This window comes from Engystomops pustulosus, chromosome 3, assembly GCF_040894005.1.
Source record: "Engystomops pustulosus chromosome 3, aEngPut4.maternal, whole genome shotgun sequence".
Lineage (NCBI taxonomy): Eukaryota > Metazoa > Chordata > Amphibia > Anura > Leptodactylidae > Engystomops > Engystomops pustulosus.
Genome location: NC_092413.1, coordinates 235,011,319 through 235,035,596, shown reverse-complemented (window position 1 = coordinate 235,035,596; position 24,278 = coordinate 235,011,319). Strand labels below are relative to the sequence as shown.

The 24,278-nt window shown below is 48.4% G+C and overlaps 2 protein-coding genes across 4 annotated transcripts in view; both read left to right on the top strand.

The window, feature by feature from the left end:
* Window positions 1–24,278, top strand: part of LOC140122810 (oocyte zinc finger protein XlCOF8.4-like) — a 217,981-nt gene that overhangs the window by 34,644 nt on the left and 159,059 nt on the right. The window lies entirely within an intron of this gene.
* LOC140122820 (uncharacterized) lies at window positions 655–11,972 on the top strand. Of its 2 annotated transcripts, XM_072144056.1 has the most exons (4): window positions 655–1,116; window positions 1,191–1,266; window positions 1,802–1,866; window positions 10,828–11,972. In XM_072144056.1, exons 3-4 carry the CDS (start codon window positions 1,833–1,835, stop codon window positions 11,487–11,489), a joined length of 696 nt encoding a protein of 231 aa, XP_072000157.1. In that variant the 5' UTR covers window positions 655–1,116; window positions 1,191–1,266; window positions 1,802–1,832; the 3' UTR covers window positions 11,490–11,972. The 2 variants fall into 2 exon arrangements, with proteins under 2 accessions (XP_072000157.1, XP_072000156.1); XM_072144055.1 differs by lacking the exons at window positions 655–1,116; window positions 1,191–1,266; window positions 1,802–1,866 and adding an exon at window positions 4,109–4,921.

The following is a 24,278-nucleotide window of genomic DNA, read 5'->3' as shown; positions in this document are numbered from 1 at the left end:
CCCTGTTCCCATCCAGCTGCCATGGCCACAGTCACGGGGCTCAATATTCAAGCACCCACCTCCAGGACATACCCTCAAACACCTTCCGCGGCCGCTGCTCCCAATCCAGTATCCCAGACGGCCTGCGAGCTAGGCGGGAGGAGGAAAGGGCGGAGAGCGCGGCACTGACAAGCTCCTTACGTCATGCCGTCACACGTCCAGCCGACCTAGCTGCAACTCTTGAATGTTCCTCAAGCATATCCTTAACACTCATGCCCATCTAATCCTCGCTTCTCCTCTGTCAGTCTCTCCCCTGGTTACACTTATTACAAATATTAACCATCACTTTCCGTCCACTTTTCCCATTCTTGAACTTTCTACCAAAATGTGTCAGGCTGTCTTCCACATTCCACAATTTCGGAGCTGCTGAGGTGACCATCTATTAGTGGAAGGAACCCCACACTGGCTACTAAGGAATCTGACCCCTGAGTTGGCCTTTGGCTTTTTGCAATACTGCAGGTGGTACCCAGGTGAGCCCCATTATTTACCAAACCTGTAGATCAATTTTCCTTGAAGTAATCACACGAGGCGACATTCTCTCTTGCTGCCATTTTATTTTCTTCACCTACTGTTAAGGCTTTGGCACTACACTTCCCATAATCTCATACATAAGTCATCCTCATTTATTGTTCATCAAAAGTAAAATAAAATTAGTAACTGCATCTATTATTTTATTTCTGGAATTCAACTATGATGATCTTTAAAGATAGAAGCACATTTTTACATCAAAAAGTCTCCTTGAAGCCAACTAGAGGACACATTTTCAGAACACATATCACTGGAGGTAAAGACAAAACCTAAACCTAACCCTAAACCTAATACGTAAAGCAGCAAGAACCTTCCTAAACCTAACTGGAAGCTTTCAGAGCTCATATAGTCCACCACTGCCTGGGTCTGAAGATGCTAAGAGAAGGATCTGGTATACAGAGTGGTCTAAAACAGCTCCTGTATCCATCACCATGTGTTTGTGTCTCCACAGATGGAATCGTTGATGGAAAGTCACCAGACAGATGTCCTAGTCGTCTGTATCCCCAGGACAGTCCAGAGGAGACGCCCAATGTCCCAGAGAGTCATCAGGTAGATGGAGCTAAAGTCTCGCCATAAAGTTTTAGAAACAAAGCTCATTTCATATTTTCTTCTTCTCTGTTAAGGCTGAAAATCTGATTGATATTAAGGTTAAGATTAAAGAAGAAGCAGAAGAGACGGATCCATGGGCTGATCAGCAGTGTAAGGACATCATCCTCCAAATAGGACATGATCATGTCTGCTTTTAGGATCCTTTGTTAAAAAAAAAAGATCAAGAACACTTGATCGTCCCCAGTCAGTGACACTTGGGTGGTCAATGTCCCCTTAGGAATCTGAAGTCATTGTGAATTCATTGTTTTCACGGATTCAGTTCTTCTCTAGTTATGTCTTTATTACTACTGGAACAAGAAGCAGAACAGGTAGTCCAGCTCCTCTAGGACCATAGAAGGTAAATATTAGAGATTAGATACCAGGACATGAGGACCTGGACCAGTGATGGTGCAGGAGGCATACCTCTAGAGGGTTCACAAAAAGCTTCTCATGAAGACATTGATGCCAATGACGGCCCTCAAGCTCCTCAGACCTGAATCCTTTAGATTATTCCTGTATAATCTGGAATCCAGCCCACATTAGTTCCTGATTGTATTTTCCATTGCATCATTTTTTTTATCAGTAGTTGATCACTTTCTTTTAGTGAAGATTTTTCACCTGAATCTTTTATGTGTTTGTTCTACAGATTACCTCATTGATGGAAATCCCAAAGACAAATGTTACAATCAACTGTATTCCTGGGATTGCCAGGTAGGGGAACCTGTAGGCGTGGAGGGTCTGTCCTGTGATCATTGATTGTGGGGGTCTTCTGTATTGAACTGAATTGTGACATATAATAAATCAGGGAGAAGATGGGACTAATATTATATCGGAGGCTGAAGAAGAGAGGATGAGGGGCGATCACCCGTGTCAGAGGGAAGTGGTGGAGGACATTCCTGGAGGTGACACCACAGGTAGGTAGTAATGGAGGGAGAAGAGAGGATGAGGGGCGATCACCCGTGTAACAGGGAAGTGGTGGAGGACATTCCTGGAGGTGACACCACAGGTAGGTGATAATGGAGGGAGACGAGAGGATGAGGGGCGATCACAAGTGTAAGAGGGAAGTGGTGGAGGACATTCCTGGAGGTGACACCACAGGTAGGTGATAATGGAGGGAGAAGAGAGGATGAGGGACGATCACCCGTGTAAGAGGGAAGTGGTGGAGGACATTCCTGGAGGTGACACCACAGGTAGGGGATAATGGAGGGAGAAGAGAGGATGAGGGGAGATCACCCGTGTAACAGGGAAGTGGTGGAGGACATTCCCGGAGGTGACACCACAGGTAGGTGATAATGGAGGGAGAAGAGAGGATGAGGGGCGATCACCCGTGTAAGAGGGAAGTGGTGGAGGACATTCCTGGAGGTGACACCACAGGTAGGTGATAATGGAGGGAGAAGAGAGGATGAGGGGCGATCACCTGTGTAAGAGGGAAGTGGTGGAGGACATTCCTGGAGGTGACACCACAGGTAGGTAATAATGGAGGGAGAAGAGAGGATGAGGGGCGATCACCCGTGTAAGAGGGAAGTGGTGGAGGACATTCCTGGAGGTGACACCACAGGTAGGTGATAATGGAGGGAGAAGAGAGGATGAGGGGCGATCACCCGTGTAAGAGGGAAGTGGTGGAGGACATTCCTGGAGGTGACACCACAGGTAGGTGATAATGGAGGGAGAAGAGAGGATGAGGGGCGATCACCCGTGTAAGAGGGAAGTGGTGGAGGACATTCCTGGAGGTGACACCACAGGTAGGTGATAATGGAGGGAGAAGAGAGGATGAGGGGCGATCACCCGTGTAAGAGGGAAGTGTTGGGGGACATTCCCGGAGGTGACACCACAGGTAGGTGATAATGGAGGGAGAAGAGAGGATGAGGGGTGATCACCAGTGTAAGAGGGAAGTGGTGGAGGACATTCCTGGAGGTGACACCACAGGTAGGTGATAATGGAGGGAGAAGAGAGGATGAGGGGCGATCACCCGTGTAAGAGGGAAGTGGTGGAGGACATTCCTGGAGGTGACACCACAGGTAGGTAATAATGGAGGGAGAAGAGAGGATGAGGGACGATCACCCGTGTAAGAGGGAAGTGGTGGAGGACATTCCTGGAGGTGACACCACAGGTAGGTGATAATGGAGGGAGAAGAGAGGATGAGGGGCGATCACCCGTGTAAGAGGGAAGTGGTGGAGGACATTCCTGGAGGTGACACCACAGGTAGGTAATAATGGAGGGAGAAGAGAGGATGAGGGGCGATCACCCGTGTAAGAGGGAAGTGGAGGAGGACATTCCCGGAGGTGACACCACAGGTAGGTGATAATGGAGGGAGAAGAGAGGATGAGGGGCGATCACCCGTGTAAGAGGGAAGTGGTGGAGGACATTCCTGGAGGTGACACCACAGGTAGGTAATAATGGAGGGAGAAGAGAGGATGAGGGGCGATCACCCGTGTAAGAGGGAAGTGGAGGAGGACATTCCCGGAGGTGACACCACAGGTAGGTGATAATGGAGGGAGAAGAGAGGATGAGGGGCGATCACCCGTGTAAGAGGGAAGTGGTGGAGGACATTCCTGGAGGTGACACCACAGGTAGGTGATAATGGATGGAGAAGAGAGGATGAGGGGCGATCACCCGTGTAAGAGGGAAGTGGTGGAGGACATTCCCGGAGGTGACACCACAGGTAGGTGATAATGGAGGGAGAAGAGAGGATGAGGGGCGATCACCAGTGTAAGAGGGAAGTGGTGGAGGACATTCCTGGAGGTGACACCACAGGTAGGTAATAATGGAGGGAGAAGAGTGGATGAGGGGCGATCACCCATGTAAGAGGGAAGTGGTGGAGGACATACCTGGAGGTGACACCACAGGTAGGTGATAATGGAGGGAGAAGAGAGGATGAGGGGCGATTACCAGTATAAGAGGGAAGTGGTGGAGGACATTCCCGGAGGTGACACCACAGGTAGGTGATAATGGAGGGAGAAGAGAGGATGAGGGGCGATCACCTGTGTAAGAGGGAAGTGGTGGAGGACATTCCTGGAGGTGACACCATAGGTAGGTGATAATGGAGGGAGAAGAGAGGATGAGGGGCGATCACCCGTGTAAGAGGGAAGTGGTGGAGGACATTCCTGGAGGTGACACCACAGGTAGGTGATAATGGAGGGAGAAGAGAGGATGAGGGGCGATCACCCGTGTAAGAGGGAAGTGGTGGAGGACATTCCCGGAGGTGACACCACAGGTAGGTGATAATGGAGGGAGAAGAGAGGATGAGGGGCGATCACCCGTGTAAGAGGGAAGTGGTGGAGGACATTCCTGGAGGTGACACCACAGGTAGGTGATAATGGAGGGAGAAGAGAGGATGAGGGGCGATCACCCGTGTAAGAGGGAAGTGGTGGAGGACATTCCTGGAGGTGACACCACAGGTAGGTGATAATGGAGGGAGAAGAGAGGATGAAGGGCGATCACCCGTGTAAGAGGGAAGTGGTGGAGGACATTCCCGGAGGTGACACCACAGGTAAGTGATAATGGAGGGAGAAGAGAGGATGAGGGGCGATCACCAGTGTAAGAGGGAAGTGGTGGAGGACATTCCCGGAGGTGACACCACAGGTAGGTGATAATGGAGGGAGAAGAGAGGATGAGGGGAGATCACCCATGTAAGAGGGAAGTGGTGGAGGACATTCCTGGAGGTGACACCACAGGTAGGTGATAATGGAGGGAGAAGAGAGGATGAAGGGCGATCACCCGTGTAAGAGGGAAGTGGTGGAGGACATTCCCGGAGGTGACACCACAGGTAAGTGATAATGGAGGGAGAAGAGAGGATGAGGGGAGATCACCCATGTAAGAGGGAAGTGGTGGAGGACATTCCTGGAGGTGACACCACAGGTAGGGGATAATGGAGGGAGAAGAGAGGATGAGGGGCGATCACCTGTGTAAGAGGGAAGTGGTGGAGGACATTCCTGGAGGTGACACCACAGGTAGGTGATAATGGAGGGAGAAGAGAGGATGAGGGGGGATCGCGGAAGGGTCATAACATCTGAATTGAAGGTGAAAGGAGGCATTTTTATGTGTGCTTATATAAGAGACGTGCACAGTGATGTTTGGATATAGATTTTCAGAACTGACTTCCTATAAACATTCTTAAAGGGAACCTGTCACCAGGAATGTCATTATTAGCTGGTGTCAGGTTCCAAAAGCCTCTGATTTGTCAGTATTCTAAATCATGTCTGTACTTTATATCATTTTATTTCACATTATCTGGCTCCCTGCCAGCAGCGTGGGGTGAACCAGCTGCCACTCCCCAGGGACTCCTCACACCCTGCTGGCAGGGAGCCAGGTAATGTGAAATAAGCTTATATTTAGTACTGCGGCACAGAAAATCTGGTAAAAGTCAGTTTTGCAAAACAAAGGAAAGTCACCATTTGGAAACCTATGGAAACAGTTAGGAAAGACATGAGGGGAGATTTAACAACAGTTTGAGAGCAAAACAATTCCAGCTACTCAATGTTCTGCTTATCTCTATCTCTTATCTCAGCAGTGATCTGTGTATTGGTGTCTATAATACCGGCCAGTGATTGCCAGGAGTTGTGCTGCAGCGCAGAATGATGGCAGTTTATGATTTTGTGTGTTGTGAGGACATATTGCTGGAGTAAATCTTGCAGCCAGTACACTATAGGTGCTGATACTCCTAGATTATTCGGACCACAGCAGAACCTCCTCTATCTCACATCTTCTCTCTTTCCTCCCTCCTCTTTATTCCCTGTCATTGTTCTCCTCTCGCCAGCTTGTATTATAGGTACTGTGAAGAACATCCACATTAACAAGAATAAGTGTTTCAGTTTTTCAGTCTAACGTCAAGTCTATTAAAGGAGATCTACCACTGGTTTATAGGTGACGGGAGCTCCCAGCTGGGGAATATAGATCAAGGTCATTACCTGAGACCCTCTAGTCTCTGTGCTGCTGGGTCTTTAACCCCCCTCCTGGCCTCTGGCTCTTCCCCTCTGCACTCTCCCTCCCCAACCAGGGCTCTGGCTCTACTCCTTCTCTGCTTGTTCTATCCCCCTCTGGGGCTCTGGATCTTCTCCCTCTGCACCCCCCCCCCCCACCAAAGTAGGGCTCTGGCTCTACTCCTTCTCCTTCTGTTCTCTCCCCCACTGGGGCTCTGTCTCTATCCCCTTCCTCACTGGGGCTCTGTCTCTATCCCCTTCCTCACTGGGGCTCTGTCTCTATCCCCTTCCTCACTGGGGCTCTGTCTCTATCCCCTTCCTCACTGGGGCTCTGGCTCTATCCCCTTCCTCACTGGGGCTCTGGCTCTATCCCCTTCCTCACTGGGGCTCTGGCTCTATCCCCTTCCTCACTGGGGCTCTGGCTCTATCCCCTTCCACACTGGGGCTCTGGCTCTATCCCCTTCCTCACTGGGGCTCTGGCTCTATCCCCTTCCTCACTGGGGCTCTGGCTCTATCCCCTTCCTCACTGGGGCTCTGGCTCTATCCCCTTCCTCACTGGGGCTCTGGCTCTATCCCCTTCCTCACTGGGGCTCTGGCTCTATCCCCTTCCTCACTGGGGCTCTGGCTCTATCCCCTTCCTCACTGGGGCTCTGGCTCTATCCCCTTCCTCACTGGGGCTCTGGCTCTATCCCCTTCCTCACTGGGGCTCTGGCTCTATCCCCTTCCTCACTGGGGCTCTGGCTCTATCCCCTTCCTCACTGGGGCTCTGGCTCTATCCCCTTCCTCACTGGGGCTCTGGCTCTATCCCCTTCCTCACTGGGGCTCTGGCTCTATCCCCTTCCTCACTGGGGCTCTGGCTCTATCCCCTTCCTCACTGGGGCTCTGGCTCTATCCCCTTCCTCACTGGGGCTCTGGCTCTGTTCTCTCTCCCTCTGCACTCGCCCCAACCAGGGCTCTGGCTCTACTCCTTCTCCCTCTGTTCTCTCCCCCTCTGGGGCTCTGGATATTCTCCCTCTGCACTCACCCCCCACCAGGACTCTGGCTCTACTCCTTCTCCCTCTGTTCTCTCCCCCTCTGGGGCTCTGGATATTCTCCCTCTGCACTCACCCCCCACCAGGACTCTGGCTTTACTCCTTCTCCCTCGGTTCTCTCCCCCTCTGGGGCTCTGGCATCAGTTCTCTCCCCCTCTGGGGCTCTGGCATCGGTTCTCTCCCCCTCTGGGGCTCTGGCATCGGTTCTCTCCCCCTCTGGGGCTCTGGCATCGGTTCTCTCCCCCTCTGGGGCTCTGGCATTGGTTCTCTCCCCCTCTGGGGCTCTGGCATTGGTTCTCTCCCCCTCTGGGGCTCTGGCATTGGTTCTCTCCCCCTCTGGGGCTCTGGCATCAGTTCTCTCCCCCTCTGGGGCTCTGGCATCGGTTCTCTCCCCCTCTGGGGCTCTGGCATCGGTTCTCTCCCCCTCTGGGGCTCTGGCATCGGTTCTCTCCCCCTCTGGGGCTCTGGCATCGGTTCTCTCCCCCTCTGGGGCTCTGGCATCGGTTCTCTCCCCCTCTGGGGCTCTGGCATTGGTTCTCTCCCCCTCTGGGGCTCTGGCTCTGTGAATATAAACCAGTGATACATTTCCTTTAAAGTCAAAACCAAGGTTATTGAGCAGCACAATGCTATCAGGATTCTGATCCAATGTGGGTGCAAGCTTCCAGGGATTAGACTCAAGGTCCCGTCGTTCAGATATCCAATATAGGGAGGCAGCGCTCCGTAATCACCAGTGGTACATCCAACGTTTCAGTGATCTCCATGTAGCCAAACAGTGATACAAGGCGGCTTTATATGCCCGCAGGATGTGACATCATCAGTGGAAAACAAATGTAAATGACAGTTCATATAAATACATCAATTCCCATAATGCATAAATAATATAACAGATCCCATTATGTATAATCCACAGTCTGCCCGGCGTTCCGTCACCAGAGCGCATGTCCAAAAGGTTGCTAGGTAACCCCACTCACAAAGGCGATATATCACATAACTTACAATCGCGCCACACAACAAGGAAGGACCAGACCTTGTGTCAATGGAGTCGTGATCCCGAAGTGACCGGCCGGTCATCGCGTTGCGGGTCTATGCACCAGCGCCATCATCCATGTCACTCAGCGCTGTCTAACTCTCGGATATCAGTCACGCTCTCGCGAGAACCATCAGACGGGTCCGGAGCCATCCTGGAAGTGGGCACGTGCAGATAGAGTCCGTGCTAAGGTAAGTACAAGGAAGAAATGTCCACACCAGTGGACAAACACCTTCTATACACATGACAGGCCCTTCATCCTTCAGCCCTTAGTCATTTTACCTGATTCTCAGTTGGTGCCATTGGTCAGGATCTCATTCCGTAAGTAGTGGGGGGTATAGGGACGTATATGATAATGATATATAATGACACAAAAGAGACAGCAGCCAACGGTCTGGGGTCCAAATACAGGAAGACGGTAAGTGCTCGCTCCATGTGAATTGTGATCTGTAGAAAAACAGAAACAACAAATAATAAAACATTAGTCCAGACATAACCGGACCATCACCTTCCTCACAGCGATAAATACTGGGAGTATCAAAGGGAAACTGAATTTAAAGTCCACATGCAGACCCAGAGGTTGTAGAGAATGAAGTCTGTGAATCCACTTCTGGGTGGTACATGATCAGTGATACAACAATTGGTGGACACTGTGTGCCCAGGAGCTGGTAAGTCTTAGAGGACCCATGGTTGTGTAGCCTCAGTCTGCACACATATATTTTCGGGCAGGGGCACAACAGGACATAAATAACAGTCAGACCTACATGTCACATGATGTTTGATGATGTATTGCCTGCCAGTCAATGGATTGGTGAATCTCCTTTCGGCACGTAGCTGCAGTTCTTGCCCAGTTTGAAAAAACATCTGCCCGGTTGCTTTTTCTATCAATTGGTCCAAAGTCACTCGTAACCAAATTGTCCCTCAGATTTTTAGGTTGTTTATAAAAAAAAAGTGGAGGTACCTGGAATTCTTTAATATTGCTATGAAAGTTGAAAGTTGGCCAGTGCTTACGAATCACCTTGGAGATGGCCAAAAGTAGTTACAAATGGTATTCTATCTGGTATCGTGTGGTCCTTCACCGTTGATTTATCGAGGTCTTTCACCCTATCCCTGAGTAACCTCTAGCTAGAAACTTATTTGACATTTCGTCGAGTCTATCATTGACCCGACTAGGGTCATCAACGATTCTCAAAGATCAGTCTTTAATCTATCAGCCTCAAGTATACGTTGGTGTCCAGGAACTGGATATTCGTCTGAGAGAAAGAATGGGTAAACTTAATATCTGGATCCATTAAGATCACCTGTCCAGATCAGGAAGATGCCCTCGATAAACCTCCACCACTTAAGTACATGTACAAAAAGTGGGGACGTCTCCTCCAGATCTGCCATAAATATATCGGCATAGGTGGGGCCCCTGTGGCCCCCATTCCTGACCACGTAGCTGTAAAAAGAAACATAAAATAATTACATGTCCAAATGATCTCTAAGAGATCTAGAAGAAGCATCTGGCAGCATCAGAATGTGTAGTGGCAGAAAGCACTTTCTTTACCCCGCTCATGACATGAAGGGATGCTAGAAGAGCGTGCGGAGGAACCTCTAGATTTTGTATCTTGGTCAAAAAATCTGAGGTATCCCGGATATAAGATTGTGCTGACCGAGCAAAGTCATGTAAAATCTTATCAACAAAAATGGCTGCAGGCGATAATACCTAATGCCTCCCCAATACTATCGGTCTACCAGGGGGGTCATTTAATCTCTTATGGATTTTGGGTAGACAGTATAGTACAGGGGTGACTGGTTTATCAGGAGACAAGAACAATCACATCGTTAGCATATGCATTATCCACAAGTAATTTATAATGATTCATTTCTAGTATCCATCCTCATCGGCCAGTTGTATCTCATTCAAATAATGATCTCGATCCATGACGACAACTGCCCCGCCTTTGCCGGAAGGTTTTATGACCAGTCTGTCTTCATGGATGAGGTCGGACACGGCCACCGGCAGACGAGGGCAGGTTGTTATGTAATGTTGGGTGAAATGTTTGACTCCCGCATCTGTAGTGCAGAAATCTCCTTCTTAACCCCTGAAATGAATGTTTCAACAGCATTCGAACTAACAAAGTGTAAGAAACCAATTAGTGGGGTTACCTAGCAACCCTTTGGACATGCGGTCTGGTGACGGACCGCCGGGCATTATACATAATGGGATCTGTTATATTATTTATGCATTATGGGAATTGATGTATTTATATGAAGTGTCATTTACATTTGTTTTCCACTGATGATGTCACATCCTGCGCGGATATAAAGCCGCCGTGTATCACTGTTTGGCTACATGGAGATCGCTGAAACGTTGGATGTACCACTGGTGATTACGGAGCGCTGCCTCCCTATATTGGATGTCATTTCCTTTACAGTCTGTGGAGAATGGAACACAAGTCATTTCACCTTAAACGGAGTCCAACAGTAAAAGCCCGGGGGAGGTGTGAGCCGGACCTCGGAGACATCAGACATTAGAGAGGAACATTACCAGAATCTCAGATCTTGGTGCAGAGAGTCAGTTACTGGACTGCGTACAAAAGAATTGGGATTGGCACAAGAACAAGTGGCCAGATCTGGTTCTGGTTCTGGTTCTGCTGGGGGCTTTTCCAGCTGCTATTGGAATCACAAGGTTTATATTTTATTTTTACAGAAATTTCAAGCAAGAAGCTGATGTTCTCCCCGTCCTATAAAGCAGAAGATGATGAGGATGATGTTATCACCTTCATTGTACATCCAGATTACGATCCCAGCAATCACGAGGAGCCTTCCCCCGAGCCGGCGCAGGTCTTCACCACCAGCTCCAGGGTCCAATGTGGTGAATGCGGGAAACCCTTTGCTAAAAACTCCCATTTTTTTGCACAGAGAATTCACCCAATAGAAAAGCCGTTTTCATGTTCAGAATGTGGGAAATGTTTTGCCAACAAGTCGCATCTTCTCGCCCATCAGAGAAGCCACACAGGGGAAAAGCCTTTCACTTGTCTAGAATGTGGGAAACGCTTCACAAACAAATCGAATCTTGTAAGACACGAGAGACGTCACACCGGGGAGAAGCCGTTCTCCTGCTCCATGTGTGGGAAGTGCTTCACCAACACATCAGACCTCGTAAAACACGAGAGAATTCACACCGGAGTCCGGCCCTATTCATGCTCCGAATGTGGCAAATGTTTCATCACAAAAGCCAAACTGAAAGATCACCAGAGAAGCCACACGGGGGCCAAGCCCTACAAGTGCTCCCAGTGCCCGAAATGTTTTACTCACAAATCAAACCTGGTCAGACACGAGAAGAATCACACCGCCGAGAAGACGCTGTGATGTTATATTTCATCTGAGCAGCCATATTTAACCCATTGTGGATTCACAGACATTAAACTACCACTAAGTGAGAGGGATCCAAAGTCGTGAGGCCGAACTGTCCCCATGTCCCGGGGTTCTTGAGTCACATTCCTTACAGATGTTTCTTTATATTGTTTTTATTTTTTTCCTCCATCCAGATGTTTTCTGAAGGTTCCTGACCCACATCCGGTGCATGACGCCTCTTTTACTGTGCACATGAATGTGTATATGGGACTATGAAAACATGTCTGAAAGAAGTATTTTCGTAAATTAGTAGGGACCAGAGTTTGTGTCCCCTGATTGTCCCATATGGGGGTTTTAAAAATCTGTTTTGTATCCAGGTGTCCGAGATGTATGTGTCACCCATTCACTTATATTGTACACAAGGGTCGATGAAAAGGGAGCAGGCTAAGGGTGCGTTCACACGTCGCGTTTAACGCATGTGTTTAAAAACGCATTGCAATAGCTGAAGAGTGATTTCCCTAATTAAACAGCTGTTAACACTTGCGTTTACAAAGAGCAAATGTTAACGCTTGTGTTAACAATGCCTTAACAGTTGCATTTTGTAAACACGTGTTAACAGTTGTTTAATTAGGCAAATCACGCTTCAGCTATTGCAATGCGTTTTTAAACACATGCGTTAAACGCGACGTGTGACCGCGCCCTAAGACATCCATGAATTTAAAAAATGGTTGCCTCAATTTAAAAAGTATTGTTTAAGTGCAGTCACCTGCAGGAAATGAGATGTAACTCCCCGGTCATCAGCATTCTGGCCATGAGTCCTCCCTTACGAGGCTCCACCATGACGCACTCGCTCGGCACCAGTGACGGTCCCTGGACGCTCCGGATAGAGAGATCTCATCCATAAGGTCTCATCCACCCGAAAAGGTAAAATGAAAGAAATGTAGAAAATGGAGTTGTCCGCTTGTATCGTTACTTTGTTAGGGGTTAATATTGGGATGTCCTACTGATGAATGAGGTCCAGGTTATGTCTCATCCTCGGCATCTGCTGACCTTTTACTACATCTTTATGATTGATCCCTTTCTGTTTTATTGTAATTGGTTTTCTATATATTTCTTTGTGTAAAAAATCATCTTTTCTTCCTGAATAAATTCAGGTGAGAACAGAATCTTCATGATGACAAAGCCATCGCGGGAATACGATAAAACCTTCCCAGGAAGACAAGCCCCAGCCATCACACTACCTCCACCGTTCCTGCACCAGCCATCACACCACCTCCACTGTTCCTGCACCAGCCATCACACTACCTCCACCGTTCCTGCACCAGCCATCACACCACCTCCGCCGTGCCTGCCCCAGCCATCACACCACCTCCGCCGCGCCTGCCCCAGCCATCACACCACCTCCACCGTGCCTGCACCAGCCATCACACTACCTCCACCGTTCCTGCACCAGCCATCACACCACCTCCACCGTTCCTGCACCAGCCATCACACTACCTCCACCGTTCCTGCACCAGCCATCACACCACCTCCGCCGTGCCTGCCCCAGCCATCACACCACCTCCGCCGTGCCTCCCACTACCATCACATCCCCCCCCAATGCTTACACCAGCCATCACACCACCTCCGCCGTGCCTGCACCTGCCATCACACCACCTCCGCCGTGCCTGCCCCCAGCCATCACACCACCTCCACTGTTCCTGCACCAGCCATCACACTACCTCCACCGTTCCTGCACCAGCCATCACACCACCTCCGCCGTGCCTGCCCCAGCCATCACACCACCTCCGCCGCGCCTGCCCCAGCCATCACACCACCTCCACCGTGCCTGCACCAGCCATCACACTACCTCCACCGTTCCTGCACCAGCCATCACACCACCTCCACCGTTCCTGCACCAGCCATCACACTACCTCCACCGTTCCTGCACCAGCCATCACACCACCTCCGCCGTGCCTGCCCCAGCCATCACACCACCTCCGCCGTGCCTCCCACTACCATCACATCCCCCCCCAATGCTTACACCAGCCATCACACCACCTCCACCGTGCCTGCACCAGCCATCACACTACCTCCACCGTTCCTGCACCAGCCATCACACCACCTCCACCGTTCCTGCACCAGCCATCACACTACCTCCACCGTTCCTGCACCAGCCATCACACCACTTCCGCCGTGCCTGCCACAGCCATCACACTACCTCCACCGTGCCTGCACCAGCCATCACACCACCTCTGCCGTTCCTGCACCAGCCATCACACTACCTCCACCGTTCCTGCACCAGCCATCACACCACCTCCGCCGTGCCTGCCCCAGCCATCACACCACCTCCGCCGTGCCTGCCCCAGCCATCACACCACTTCCGCCGTGCCTGCCACAGCCATCACACCACCTCTGCCGTTCCTGCACCAGCCATCACACCACCTCTGCCATGTGCAGACACATGATGTGCTATATTGCTAGGATCAGGAGCTGGACCGCATCTTCACCAGACTTTTTTCTTTCAATGATTCTGGTAGAGGTTGATTTTGCTTCTTCCATAGTTGTGCGGCTTTATAGATGTATTTGAGCCCTTTTATTCTTGATTCTTATGAGTGGCTCTGGATTTGCTTTCATGCAGTCTTCTCTTTATGGTAGATTTGGATATTGATACCTGGTCTACATCCTGGAAAGTGGTGGTCACTTGGCTGTGGTGAATAGGTTTCTGTGATCGTCCACCACTATTATCTTCTGTGGAAGTCCAGGTCTTTTTGAATTGATGAGGTTTCCGACGCTTTCATGTTTCTCAGAATGTACCGAACCTGTCCAGCAAGTGAACAACAACAACCAGACTTGGCGCTAGCTGTCAGACCGGGTGGCGAACCTACCCTGCGATGTCCCTGCCAACTATGGCCCTGTCAGCAGCAGATACACCGCCCTGACAAGGGCAAATCTGCTGAATGACCCTACAAGGTGACGGGGAAGGCTTACTTTGTCTGGCAGCAGCTGGATGGAGGAGAGGTAACCAGAATGTTCACACTGTCCTACAGAAAAGTGTCAAGCCAGAAACAAACAAACCTGGGACAGGGGAAGCAGGGTAACACCGGGATATGCACGACACATACACGATACAAGCAGAGTCGGACAGAACGGGTCAAAACCAAGATGGCAGCAAAGGTACAGAATCATATAGCAATAGAATAGTCAGTAAGTGAAGCAAAGGTTAAATACACAGGATAGCAAACAAGATGATACTAAGAGCACCAGATACAGAGATCAGACTGAATAACCAGCAGCCTCTGATGGAACTGGGCAGAATATACGGACAGAATGGACACTGCCTCCAGCACTGACCGCTTCATCTGTCCATTACTCAAGCCACAGCTGAAGAGGGGTTAAAGGACACCTGTCACCTCAAATTAGTGCCCCCATCCAAACATTCCTACTAAATCTACTGCCCTGGCTTTAATCAAACTTCACTAATTGTCCCTTAACCCCTTAAGGACCAGGCCCTTTTTCGTTTTTGCGTTTTTATTTTTCACTCCCCACCTTCAAAAATCTATAACTTTTTTATTTTTCCATGTACAGAGCTATGTGATGGCTTATTTTCTGCGTAACAAATTGCACTTCGTAGTGATGTTATTAAATATTCCATGCCGTGTACTGGGAAGCAGGAAAAAAATTCTAAATGCAGTGAAAATGATGAAAAAACACATTTGCGCCATTTCTTGTGGGCTTGGTTTTTACAGCTTTCAGTAAGCTCCCCAAATGACAGGTCTACTTTATTCTTTGGGTCGGTCTGATTACAGGGATACCAAATTTGTATATGTTTTATAATGTTTTCATACATTTACAAAAATTAAAACCTCCTGTACAGAAAAATAATTCATCATTTTGCTGTGTTCTTGCGCTAATAACTTTTTCATACTTTAGTGTATGGAGCTGTGAGTGGTGTCATTTTTTGCGACTTCTGATGACGTTTTCAATGCTTCTATTTTTAGGACTGTGCAACCTTTTGATCACTTTTAATAGAATTTTTTCTATTTTTCAAAATGGCAAAAAAATGCCATTTGCGACTTGGGCGCTATTTTCCGCTACGGGGTTAAACGCAGTGAAAAACGGTTACTTTATTTTGATAGATCGGGCATTTTCGGACACGGCGATACCTAATGTGTTTATGATTTTACTGTTTATTTATATTTATATCAGTTCTAGGGAAAGGGGGTGATTTGAATTTTTATGTTTTTTTAATATACTGTAATTTTTATTTACAGAGAGCCGCCGGCTCTCTAATTGCCGCCGGCAGCTGTGCCGGCGGCGATCAAAGGGTTAACACCCGCGATCGGTGCAAGCACCGATCGCGGGTGTTAGCGACGGGCGTTTGCTTCATTATTACTCCCCCATGCGCAGCAAGACGTAAGGGTACGTCTTATTGCGCTATGTCGTAAAGCAAGTGACCCATAGAGACCATACCATCTATGGTGATGGTAGAACCTCCTCTCCTCTAGGTGTAGAGGATGCCCCCTGTCTATGGTGATGGTAGAACCTCCTCTCCTGTAGGTGTAGAGGATGCCCCCTGTCTATGGTGATGGTAGAACCTCCTCTCCTGTAGGTGTAGAGGATGCCCCCTGTCTATGGTGATGGTTGAGCCTCCTCTCCTCTAGGTGTAGAGGATGCCCCCTGTCTATGGTGATGGTAGAACCTCCTCTCCTCTAGGTGTAGAGGATGTCCCCTGTCTATGGTGATGGTAGAACCTCCTCTCCTCTAGGTGTAGAGGATGCCCCCTGTCTATGGTGATGGTAGAACCTTCTCTCCTCTAGGTGTAGAGGATGCCCCCTGTCTATGGTGATGGTAGAACCTCCTCTCCTCTAGGTGTATAGGATGTCCCCTGTCTATGGTGATGGTAGAATCTCCTCTCCTCTAGGTGTAGAGGATGCCCCCTGTCTATGGTGATGGTAAAATCGCCTCTCCTCTAGGCGTAGAGGATGCTCCCTGTCTATGGTGATGGTAGAATCTCCTCTCCTCTAGGTGTAGAGGATGCCGCCTGTCTATGGTGATGATAGAACCTCCTCTCCTCTAGGTGTAGAGGATGCCCCCTGTCTATGGTGATGGTAGGACCTCCTCCCCTCTAGGTGTAGAGGATGCCCCCTGTCTATGGTGATGGTAGAACCTCCTCTCCTCTAGGTGTAGAGGATGTCCCCTGTCTATGGTGATGGTAGAACCTCCTCTCCTCTAGGTGTAGAGGATGCCCCCTGTCTATGGTGATGGTAGAACCTCCTCCCCTCTAGGTGTAGAGAATGCCCCCTGTCTATGGTGATGGTAGAACCTCCTCTCCTCTAGGTGTACAGGATGCCCCCTGTCTATGGTAATGATAGAACCTCCTCTCCTCTAGGTGTAGAGGATGCCCCCTGTCTATGGTGATGGTAGATCCTCCTCTGCTCTAGGTGTAGAGGATGTCCCCTGGCTATGGTGATGGTAGGACCTCCTCCCCTCTAGGTGTAGAGGATGCCCCCTGTCTATGGTGATGGTAGAACCTCCTCTCCTCTAGGTGTAGAGGATGCCCCCTGTCTATGGTGATGGTAGGACCTCCTCCCCTCTAGGTGTAGAGGATGCCCCCTGTCTATGGTGATGGTAGAACCTCCTCTCCTCTAGGTGTAGAGGATGCCCCCTGTCTATGGTGATGGTAGAACCTCCTCTCCTCTAGGTGTATAGGATGCCCCCTGTCTATGGTGATGGTAGAACCTCCTCCCCTCTAGGTGTAGAGAATGCCCCCTGTCTATGGTGATGGTAGAACCTCCTCTCCTCTAGGTGTAGAGGATGCCCCCTGTCTATGGTGATGGTAGAACCTCCTCCCCTCTAGGTGTAGAGAATGCCCCCTGTCTATGGTGATGGTAGAACCTCCTCTCCTCTAGGTGTAGAGGATGCCCCCTGTCTATGGTGATGGTAGAACCTCCTCTCCTCTAGGTGTACAGGATGCCCCCTGTCTATGGTAATGATAGAACCTCCTCTCCTCTAGGTGTAGAGGATGTCCCCTGTCTATGGTGATGGTAGAACCTCCTCTCCTCTAGGTGTAGAGGATGCCCCCTGTCTATGGTGATGGTAGATCCTCCTCTGCTCTAGGTGTAGAGGATGCCCCCTGTCTATGGTGATGGTAAAACCTCCTCTCCTCCAGGTGTAGAGGATGCCCCCTGTCTATGGTGATGATAGAACCTCCTCTCCTCTAGGTGTAGAGGATGCCCCCTGTCTATGGTGATGGTAGAACCTCCTTTTCTCTAGGTGTAGAGGATGCCGCTGTCTATGGTGATGGTAGATCCTCCTCTGCTCTAGGTGTAGAGGATGCCCCCTGTCGATGGTGATGGTAGAATCTCTTATCCACTAGGTGTAGAGGATGCCCCCTCTCTAAGGTGATGGTAGAACCTCCTCTCCTCTAGGTGTAGAGGATGTCCCCTGTCTATGGTGATGGTAGAACCTCCTCTTCTCTAGGTGTAGAGGATGTCCCCTGTCTATGGTGATGGTAGAACCTCCTCTTCTCTAGGTGTAGAGGATGTCCCCTGTCTATGGTGATGGTAGAACCTCCTCTTCTCTAGGTGTAGAGGATGCCCCTGTCTATGGTGATGATAGAACCTTCTCTTCTCTAGGTGTAGAGGATGCCCCTGTCTATGGTGATGGTAGAACCTCCTCTCCTCTAGGTGTAGAGGATGCCCCCGTGTCTATGGTGATGGTAGTACCTCCTCTCCTCTAGGTGTAGAGAATGCCCCCTGTCTATGGTGATGGTATAACCTCCTTTTCTCTAGGTGTAGAGGATGCCCCTGTCTATGGTGATGGTAGAACCTCCTCTCCTCTAGGTGTAGAGGATGCCCCCTGTCTATGGTGATGGTAGTACCTCCTCTCCTGTAGGTGTAGAGGATGCCCCCTGTCTATGGTGATGGTAGAACCTCCTCTTCTCTAGGTGTAGAGGATGTCCCCTGTCTATGGTGATGGTAGAACCTCCTCTCCTCTAGGTGTAGAGGATGCCCCCTGTCTATGGTGATGGTAGAACCTCCTCTCCTCTAGGTGTAGATGATGCCCCCTCTCTATGGTGATGGTAGAACCTCCTCTCCTCTAGGTGTAGAGGATGCCCCCTGTCTATGGTGATGGTAGAACCTCCTCTCCTCTAGGTGTAGAGGATGCCCCCTGTCTATGGTGATGGTAGAACCTCCTCACCTCTATTTGTTAAGGGCAAAACTATGTCTTTATCATGAGAATCTATTCCTCTCTTCATACTTCCGATAATTTTATTTGCTTTAGCAGCAGCCCTCTGGCTCTGGTCACTAAAATTAAGTTCACCATCCACCAATACCCCAAGTCCTTTTCAGCTCCAGTTTTACTAAGTAATTGACCGTTTAGAACATAATTATACTTTTTGTTTCCATGGCCCAAGTGCATAACTTTACATTTATCTTCATTAAATCTCATCAACCATTTCTCTGCCCATCCCTCAAGCTTCCACAAATCCCTCTGTAATGCTAAACTATCGGCCTCAGTATTTATTACTTTACACATCTTAGTATCATCTGCAAATATTGAAACTTGACTGTGTAAACCCACTACAAGGTCATTAATAAAAATATTAAAAAGAAGTGGTTCCAATACTGACCCCTGTGGCCTCCACTGGTAACATCAACCCAATCTGAGAATGTGCCATTAATGACCACCCTCTGTTTTCTATCACTAAGCCAATTACTTACCCAAATACACAGATTTTCTCCTATTCCCAGCAGTCTCATTTTATATACCAACCTTTTATGTGGCACGGTGTCAAATGCCTTTAAAAAGTCCAGATATACAACATCCACAGCGTCCCCCAGATCCGTCTGGAACTTACCTCCTCGTAGAAACCAATCAGATTAGTCTGACAGGACCGATCTCTCATAAGCCCATGCTGACGCTGGGTTATAAGGTTGTGCACAGTGAGATACTCCAGGATAGCATCTCTAACAAACCCCTCAAATATTTTCCCCACCACAGAAGTTAGACTCACGGGTCTGTAGTTTCCAGGATCTCTATTTGATCCTTTTTGTATATTGGTACCACATTTGCTATGCGCCATTCCTGTGGAACATAACCATTCCTCAGTGAATCTTCAAATATTAAAAATAACGGTCTGTCTATCACCGTACATAATTCATGCAGAACCCGGGGGTGCATGCCATCTGGCCCCGGTGATTTATCTATCTTAGTGTTTGTGAGGTGGCGCCGTACCTCTTCCTGGGTTAAACTGTTGACATTATAAAAAGAATTTACATTATTCCTCATTGTGTCTTCCACCAGGGGATTTTCCTGGGTAAAGACAGTTGAGAAGGCGACATTCAGTAGATTGGCCCTTTCCTCATCTCCTTCCACCATGACCCCCATGTTATTTCTAAGGGGACCCACACTCTCTGTTTTTAGTTTCTTATCATTTATATACTTGAAAAATAATTTGGGATTATTTTTGCTCTCCCTGGCAATATTTCTCTCAGTCTCTATTTTTGCGGCCTTTATCTGCTTTTTACAGGATTTATTTTTCTCTCTATAATCCTGTAATGCCTCATCGCTACCTTCACGTTTTAGCACCTTAAACGCTTTATCTTTCTCGCTTATTGCTTTCCTTACAAGACTAGTTAGCCACATAGGGTTTTTCTTATTCCTTTTATGCTTTTTCCCATAAGGTATGTGTTTCTCACAGGACTTTTTCAGAATATATGAGAAAAATTGCCACTTTTGGGGGGGCTTTTGTCTTTGAGAACATTATCCCAGTCTATGCCTTTAAGGTCTTCCCTTAGTTGCTGAAAATTTGCCCTCCTGAAGTTTAGAGTGTTGGTTGCCCCTTCACTAACGCTCTTAGTAAAGCGTAATAGAAAATCAATGATATTATGATCACTATTCCCCAGGTTCCCCCCAACCTGTAGTTTTGATACCCTATCAGGTCTGTTGGTCAGGATAAGGTCCAGCAGTGCCCCCCCCTCTTGTTGGCTCCAGGACTAGTTGCGACAGGTAATTGTCTTTTGTTGTTGACAAGAACCTGCTACCTTTGAAGGACCTGCAGGTTTCTGCCCCCCAGTCGATATCTGGGTAATTGAAGTCCCCCATGATAAGTCCTTCCTTGTGCTTTGAAGCCGCATACATTTCACTTATCAGCATTTCCTCTGCTGCCTCCATTATATTTGGAGCCTTATAACAAACCCCTAGTAATATTTTATTATTCTTTTTCCCTCCCCTTATCTCCACCCATAGGGACTCCACATTTGCGTTACTGATGTCATCTCGCAAGACGGGCTTGAGGCAAGAATTCACATATAAACAAACCCCTCCCCCTTGTCTATTTATACGATCCTTTCTAAAAAGACTATAACCATCTATAGTAACAGCCCAGTCATAGCTACTGTCCAGCCATGTCTCGCTGATACCCACTATATCAGATTTCCGCTCCAACATCAAGAGTTCCAGTTCCTCCATTTTGTTTGTGAGGCTTCTGGCATTTGTGTACATGCACTTTATATTGTTTTCCCTGTCCGTATTCCTTTTGTCCTTATTCCCCAATCTCATTCCAGCCCTGCTCCCTCCCCCATGGACTATGACTCTTCCCAGCTCTCTATGTACACTGTCTATTTGCCCTGCACAAGTGTAGTTGCCCTCCCCCCAGGTCTCTAGTTTAGATGCTGGCGAGGATGGAATCCAGTGCGCATGCGCTGTCAGCTTCCTGCTCTCATCGCTCACGGGGACTTACTGCGCATGTACCGCCTCACTGATGTCTCCAGGAGAGTGGAAGAAGAAAGAGGAGTCCCTGGACGGCCCTCTAATGATTAAGCTGGACCGCAGGGCCGATGCTCGGACCTATAAGTATGTTATATCCTTAAAGGGGTATTCCCATCTGGGCATTTAAATTTAAATTTAATTCATTTTCCATATGTAACATTTCTTCAATTGGATGTTATTAAAAAAAATCTTCCTGTGTGAAGATCATTTCTTAAGTGTGGCCATATTGTCCCTTAGAAATGAGATGGCTTCTTCGGATACGACCACCTCACACTCTGGTGGCCGGACATACTGTATTGAGCTCTGCCTGACCTCCAGGACTCAGCGATCATTACCACAGGACGGCTGCAGGACCTGCAGTAACTCCCGGACATTTCATACACAAAAACTTTTTGTTTCTTTGTGCAATCCCACAAGCAGAGGTGGTCGTATCCAAGGACACAGTCTTGTTTCTAAGGGACCATATAACTACATTTATGAGAAATTATCTTCACACAGGAACATTTTTAATGACATCTAATTGAAGAAATGTGGCAGATTAATGAATCTGGATGTGAATGGCCAGACGAGAGGAGACCCCTTTAAGAGATGATTAGTGAAGTTTGTTTAAAGCCAGGGTTATGAAATGGACTGCTTCTTTAGAAAGGGGCTGAGGAGTAGATTTAGTAGGAATGTTTGGATGGGGGGCACTCATTTGTGGTGACGGGTGTCCTTGGCTTGTTTCATCTGCACAGAGAGCTCCATTGACCGCAGGTACCACACCTCACATCTCCTCCAGGCCTTTAGAGAAGATGTCATGAAGGAAACAACCAGAGTCAATTTTCCAATTACTTTTGGTCCCACAAGATAATGAAATGAAACTCCTAAACCCTTCATCCCTTTTAAACGTGGCCCCCCCCCCCCCCTCAAATGAAAGCTGAACGTCCATATTCATTAGAGAACTCTAACCTGAATACGTTTCTATAGACGTGTAGTCAATGTCAGCATGCAAGTGATGAGAGCCTGGCCTCCAGGAGAAGACAAGTACCAAGATATGGAAGAAGATATGTGTGAAATGTCCTGGAGGAGGCAGCAGGAGTTAATGTGCACCTACTGCTGGACAGATGAGATAGATACATAAGGGTCTGATAGAAGAGACGTGTTAATTAGACTAATTACATGATACCATGGCATGTGGGAGAAAGTTACAGATAGGATGCTGTGCTGCCTATGGACTCCAGGAAATAGACATTTCAGGTGAGCACATTTCTCACTTCCTGTTAGGCCGGTTCCACATATGTCAGTGTGATGTGATGAACTCGCATCGAGTGCTGTCTGAATCGCCCGGCCTGAGCGCTGCAAACCGGAACCAAACTGACATGCTGAGGCGGGAGATGCAGGCAGCACTCGATGTGTGGAACCGGCCGTAATCTTATGGCAGCACATACATAAGGCACCTAAGTAGCAGAACCACCCAGGGAGGGATTTGTGGAAGGCCCCTCTGCAGACACAATGTCCAATGCTTCATTCATTGGTTGGGGGTTGTCCATGATGCTGCCTTACATATTGTTCGATTTCCCAGCCCATGATGTAGATCTGGAGGAATGCGCCTGTGTCCCTGCAGGAGTTCAATACCTTCCAGTAAGTTACACTTTTTGATAACATCCCGAATCCATCAAGTTGACTTGGTGGTTTTCTTCTGATTTCCTGAAGACTTTAGAAGCTTCTGGATACGCCAGGATATCCCTCTTAACATCCAAGTTCTGAAAATGAGGTTCAGAGACAGAAGGGAGAACTATTTCTGTATTGATGTCAGACACAGATGACCTTCGATAACTTCTTATGTGAATGTCAGGCAGAGGTCCAAAGGCTTCTGAGGCTCATTGCTTCAGGACCAAGGAGGTAAAGGATGATGAAAGGTAGGTCTAGACTTCTGGATGCCCTTCAGGAATCTGGATCACAGAGGATTACCAGAAAATTTCCCCTCCAAGGTGATATATAATGAGCGCAGAACTGGGGAGCTTTGGCGTTTTGGTTGGCTGCCATGACATGTATGTGATTTGATGGAAAACTTTCTGATGGATGAAGAGTGTTCCTGCTCAGTAGGTTCTTTGCTGTTCGGAGCCCCTTTTCATATGCACTGCTGACAGGGTGGAAACATACTTTTCCACCCAAGATTATCATTATTGTCATTGTCTGCCGTTTTTTGGGCCTGAAATCCAATAAAGTAGCTTTGTGTCTGGAAGAGGACCCTAGGTCTTGGAATGGATGAGTGGTATAAAGTGCACTGGCGATTCAGTTTTTGCATTCGTTCCTGTCTTACTGTAATGTATGTGAACCCCTTACTGATTGTACAGAGACGCAGAATTAATTCTGACCCGGAAATAGAAAATCAAACAGGACAATGTGAATACACATCTACAGCCCACTCTCGCAGTGGGGGCTGAAATACATCATAATGCCCAAAGGCAGATGGACGGGTATATAGAGAACAAAACGTGCATTATAGAAAATTGCATCAGTGGCAGTGTATCAGTATGGATAGCACTGAGTGGACAGCAGGAACACAAAATACACATGGAATAGTAGTGTCCAAGAAGCTAATTGACTCAGTACTGTAATGTAGTGTAAATTGTAATATGAGTAATAAGTGTATGGAAGTAAATGTGATCATGGAAGGCCAGAAGGGTGTCCAATGGGTCCCCCAAATGCAGAAAATATTGTCATGTTTATTTGGGAACGTTACATTGATGATATTTTCTGCATTTGGGAGGGGCCCATTGGGCACCTTCTGGTCAATTAGCTTCTTGGACACTACGATGCACAAATCAGCCACGGTGTCAGGCTGCTGGGGTAGTGGACCCACTGGACCACCAAGGACGATGACATAAGCCGACACCTGGGACCGGAATCTAAGTGGCACCCGATTTTCACCAGAGCCTGCCGCAAAGCGGGTTGGACTTGCTGCGGTGTGGTACCACCAAGTCATTCCACAGGTGCGACTTTGTCCTCGGTGGCACCCAAGGTGAGGTACAAAGACATTGAGCAAAATAGTAGTCGAGGACAGGC

Coding starts and splice junctions, on each gene's coding strand:
- LOC140122820 (XM_072144055.1), top strand. CDS start 4,840: ATGGAGGGAGAAGAGAGGATGAAGGGCGATCACCCGTGTAAGAGGGAA. Junction 4,922..10,827: donor TCCCGGAGGTGACACCACAG/GTAAGTGATAAT, acceptor TTATTTTTACAG/AAATTTCAAGCAAGAAGCTG.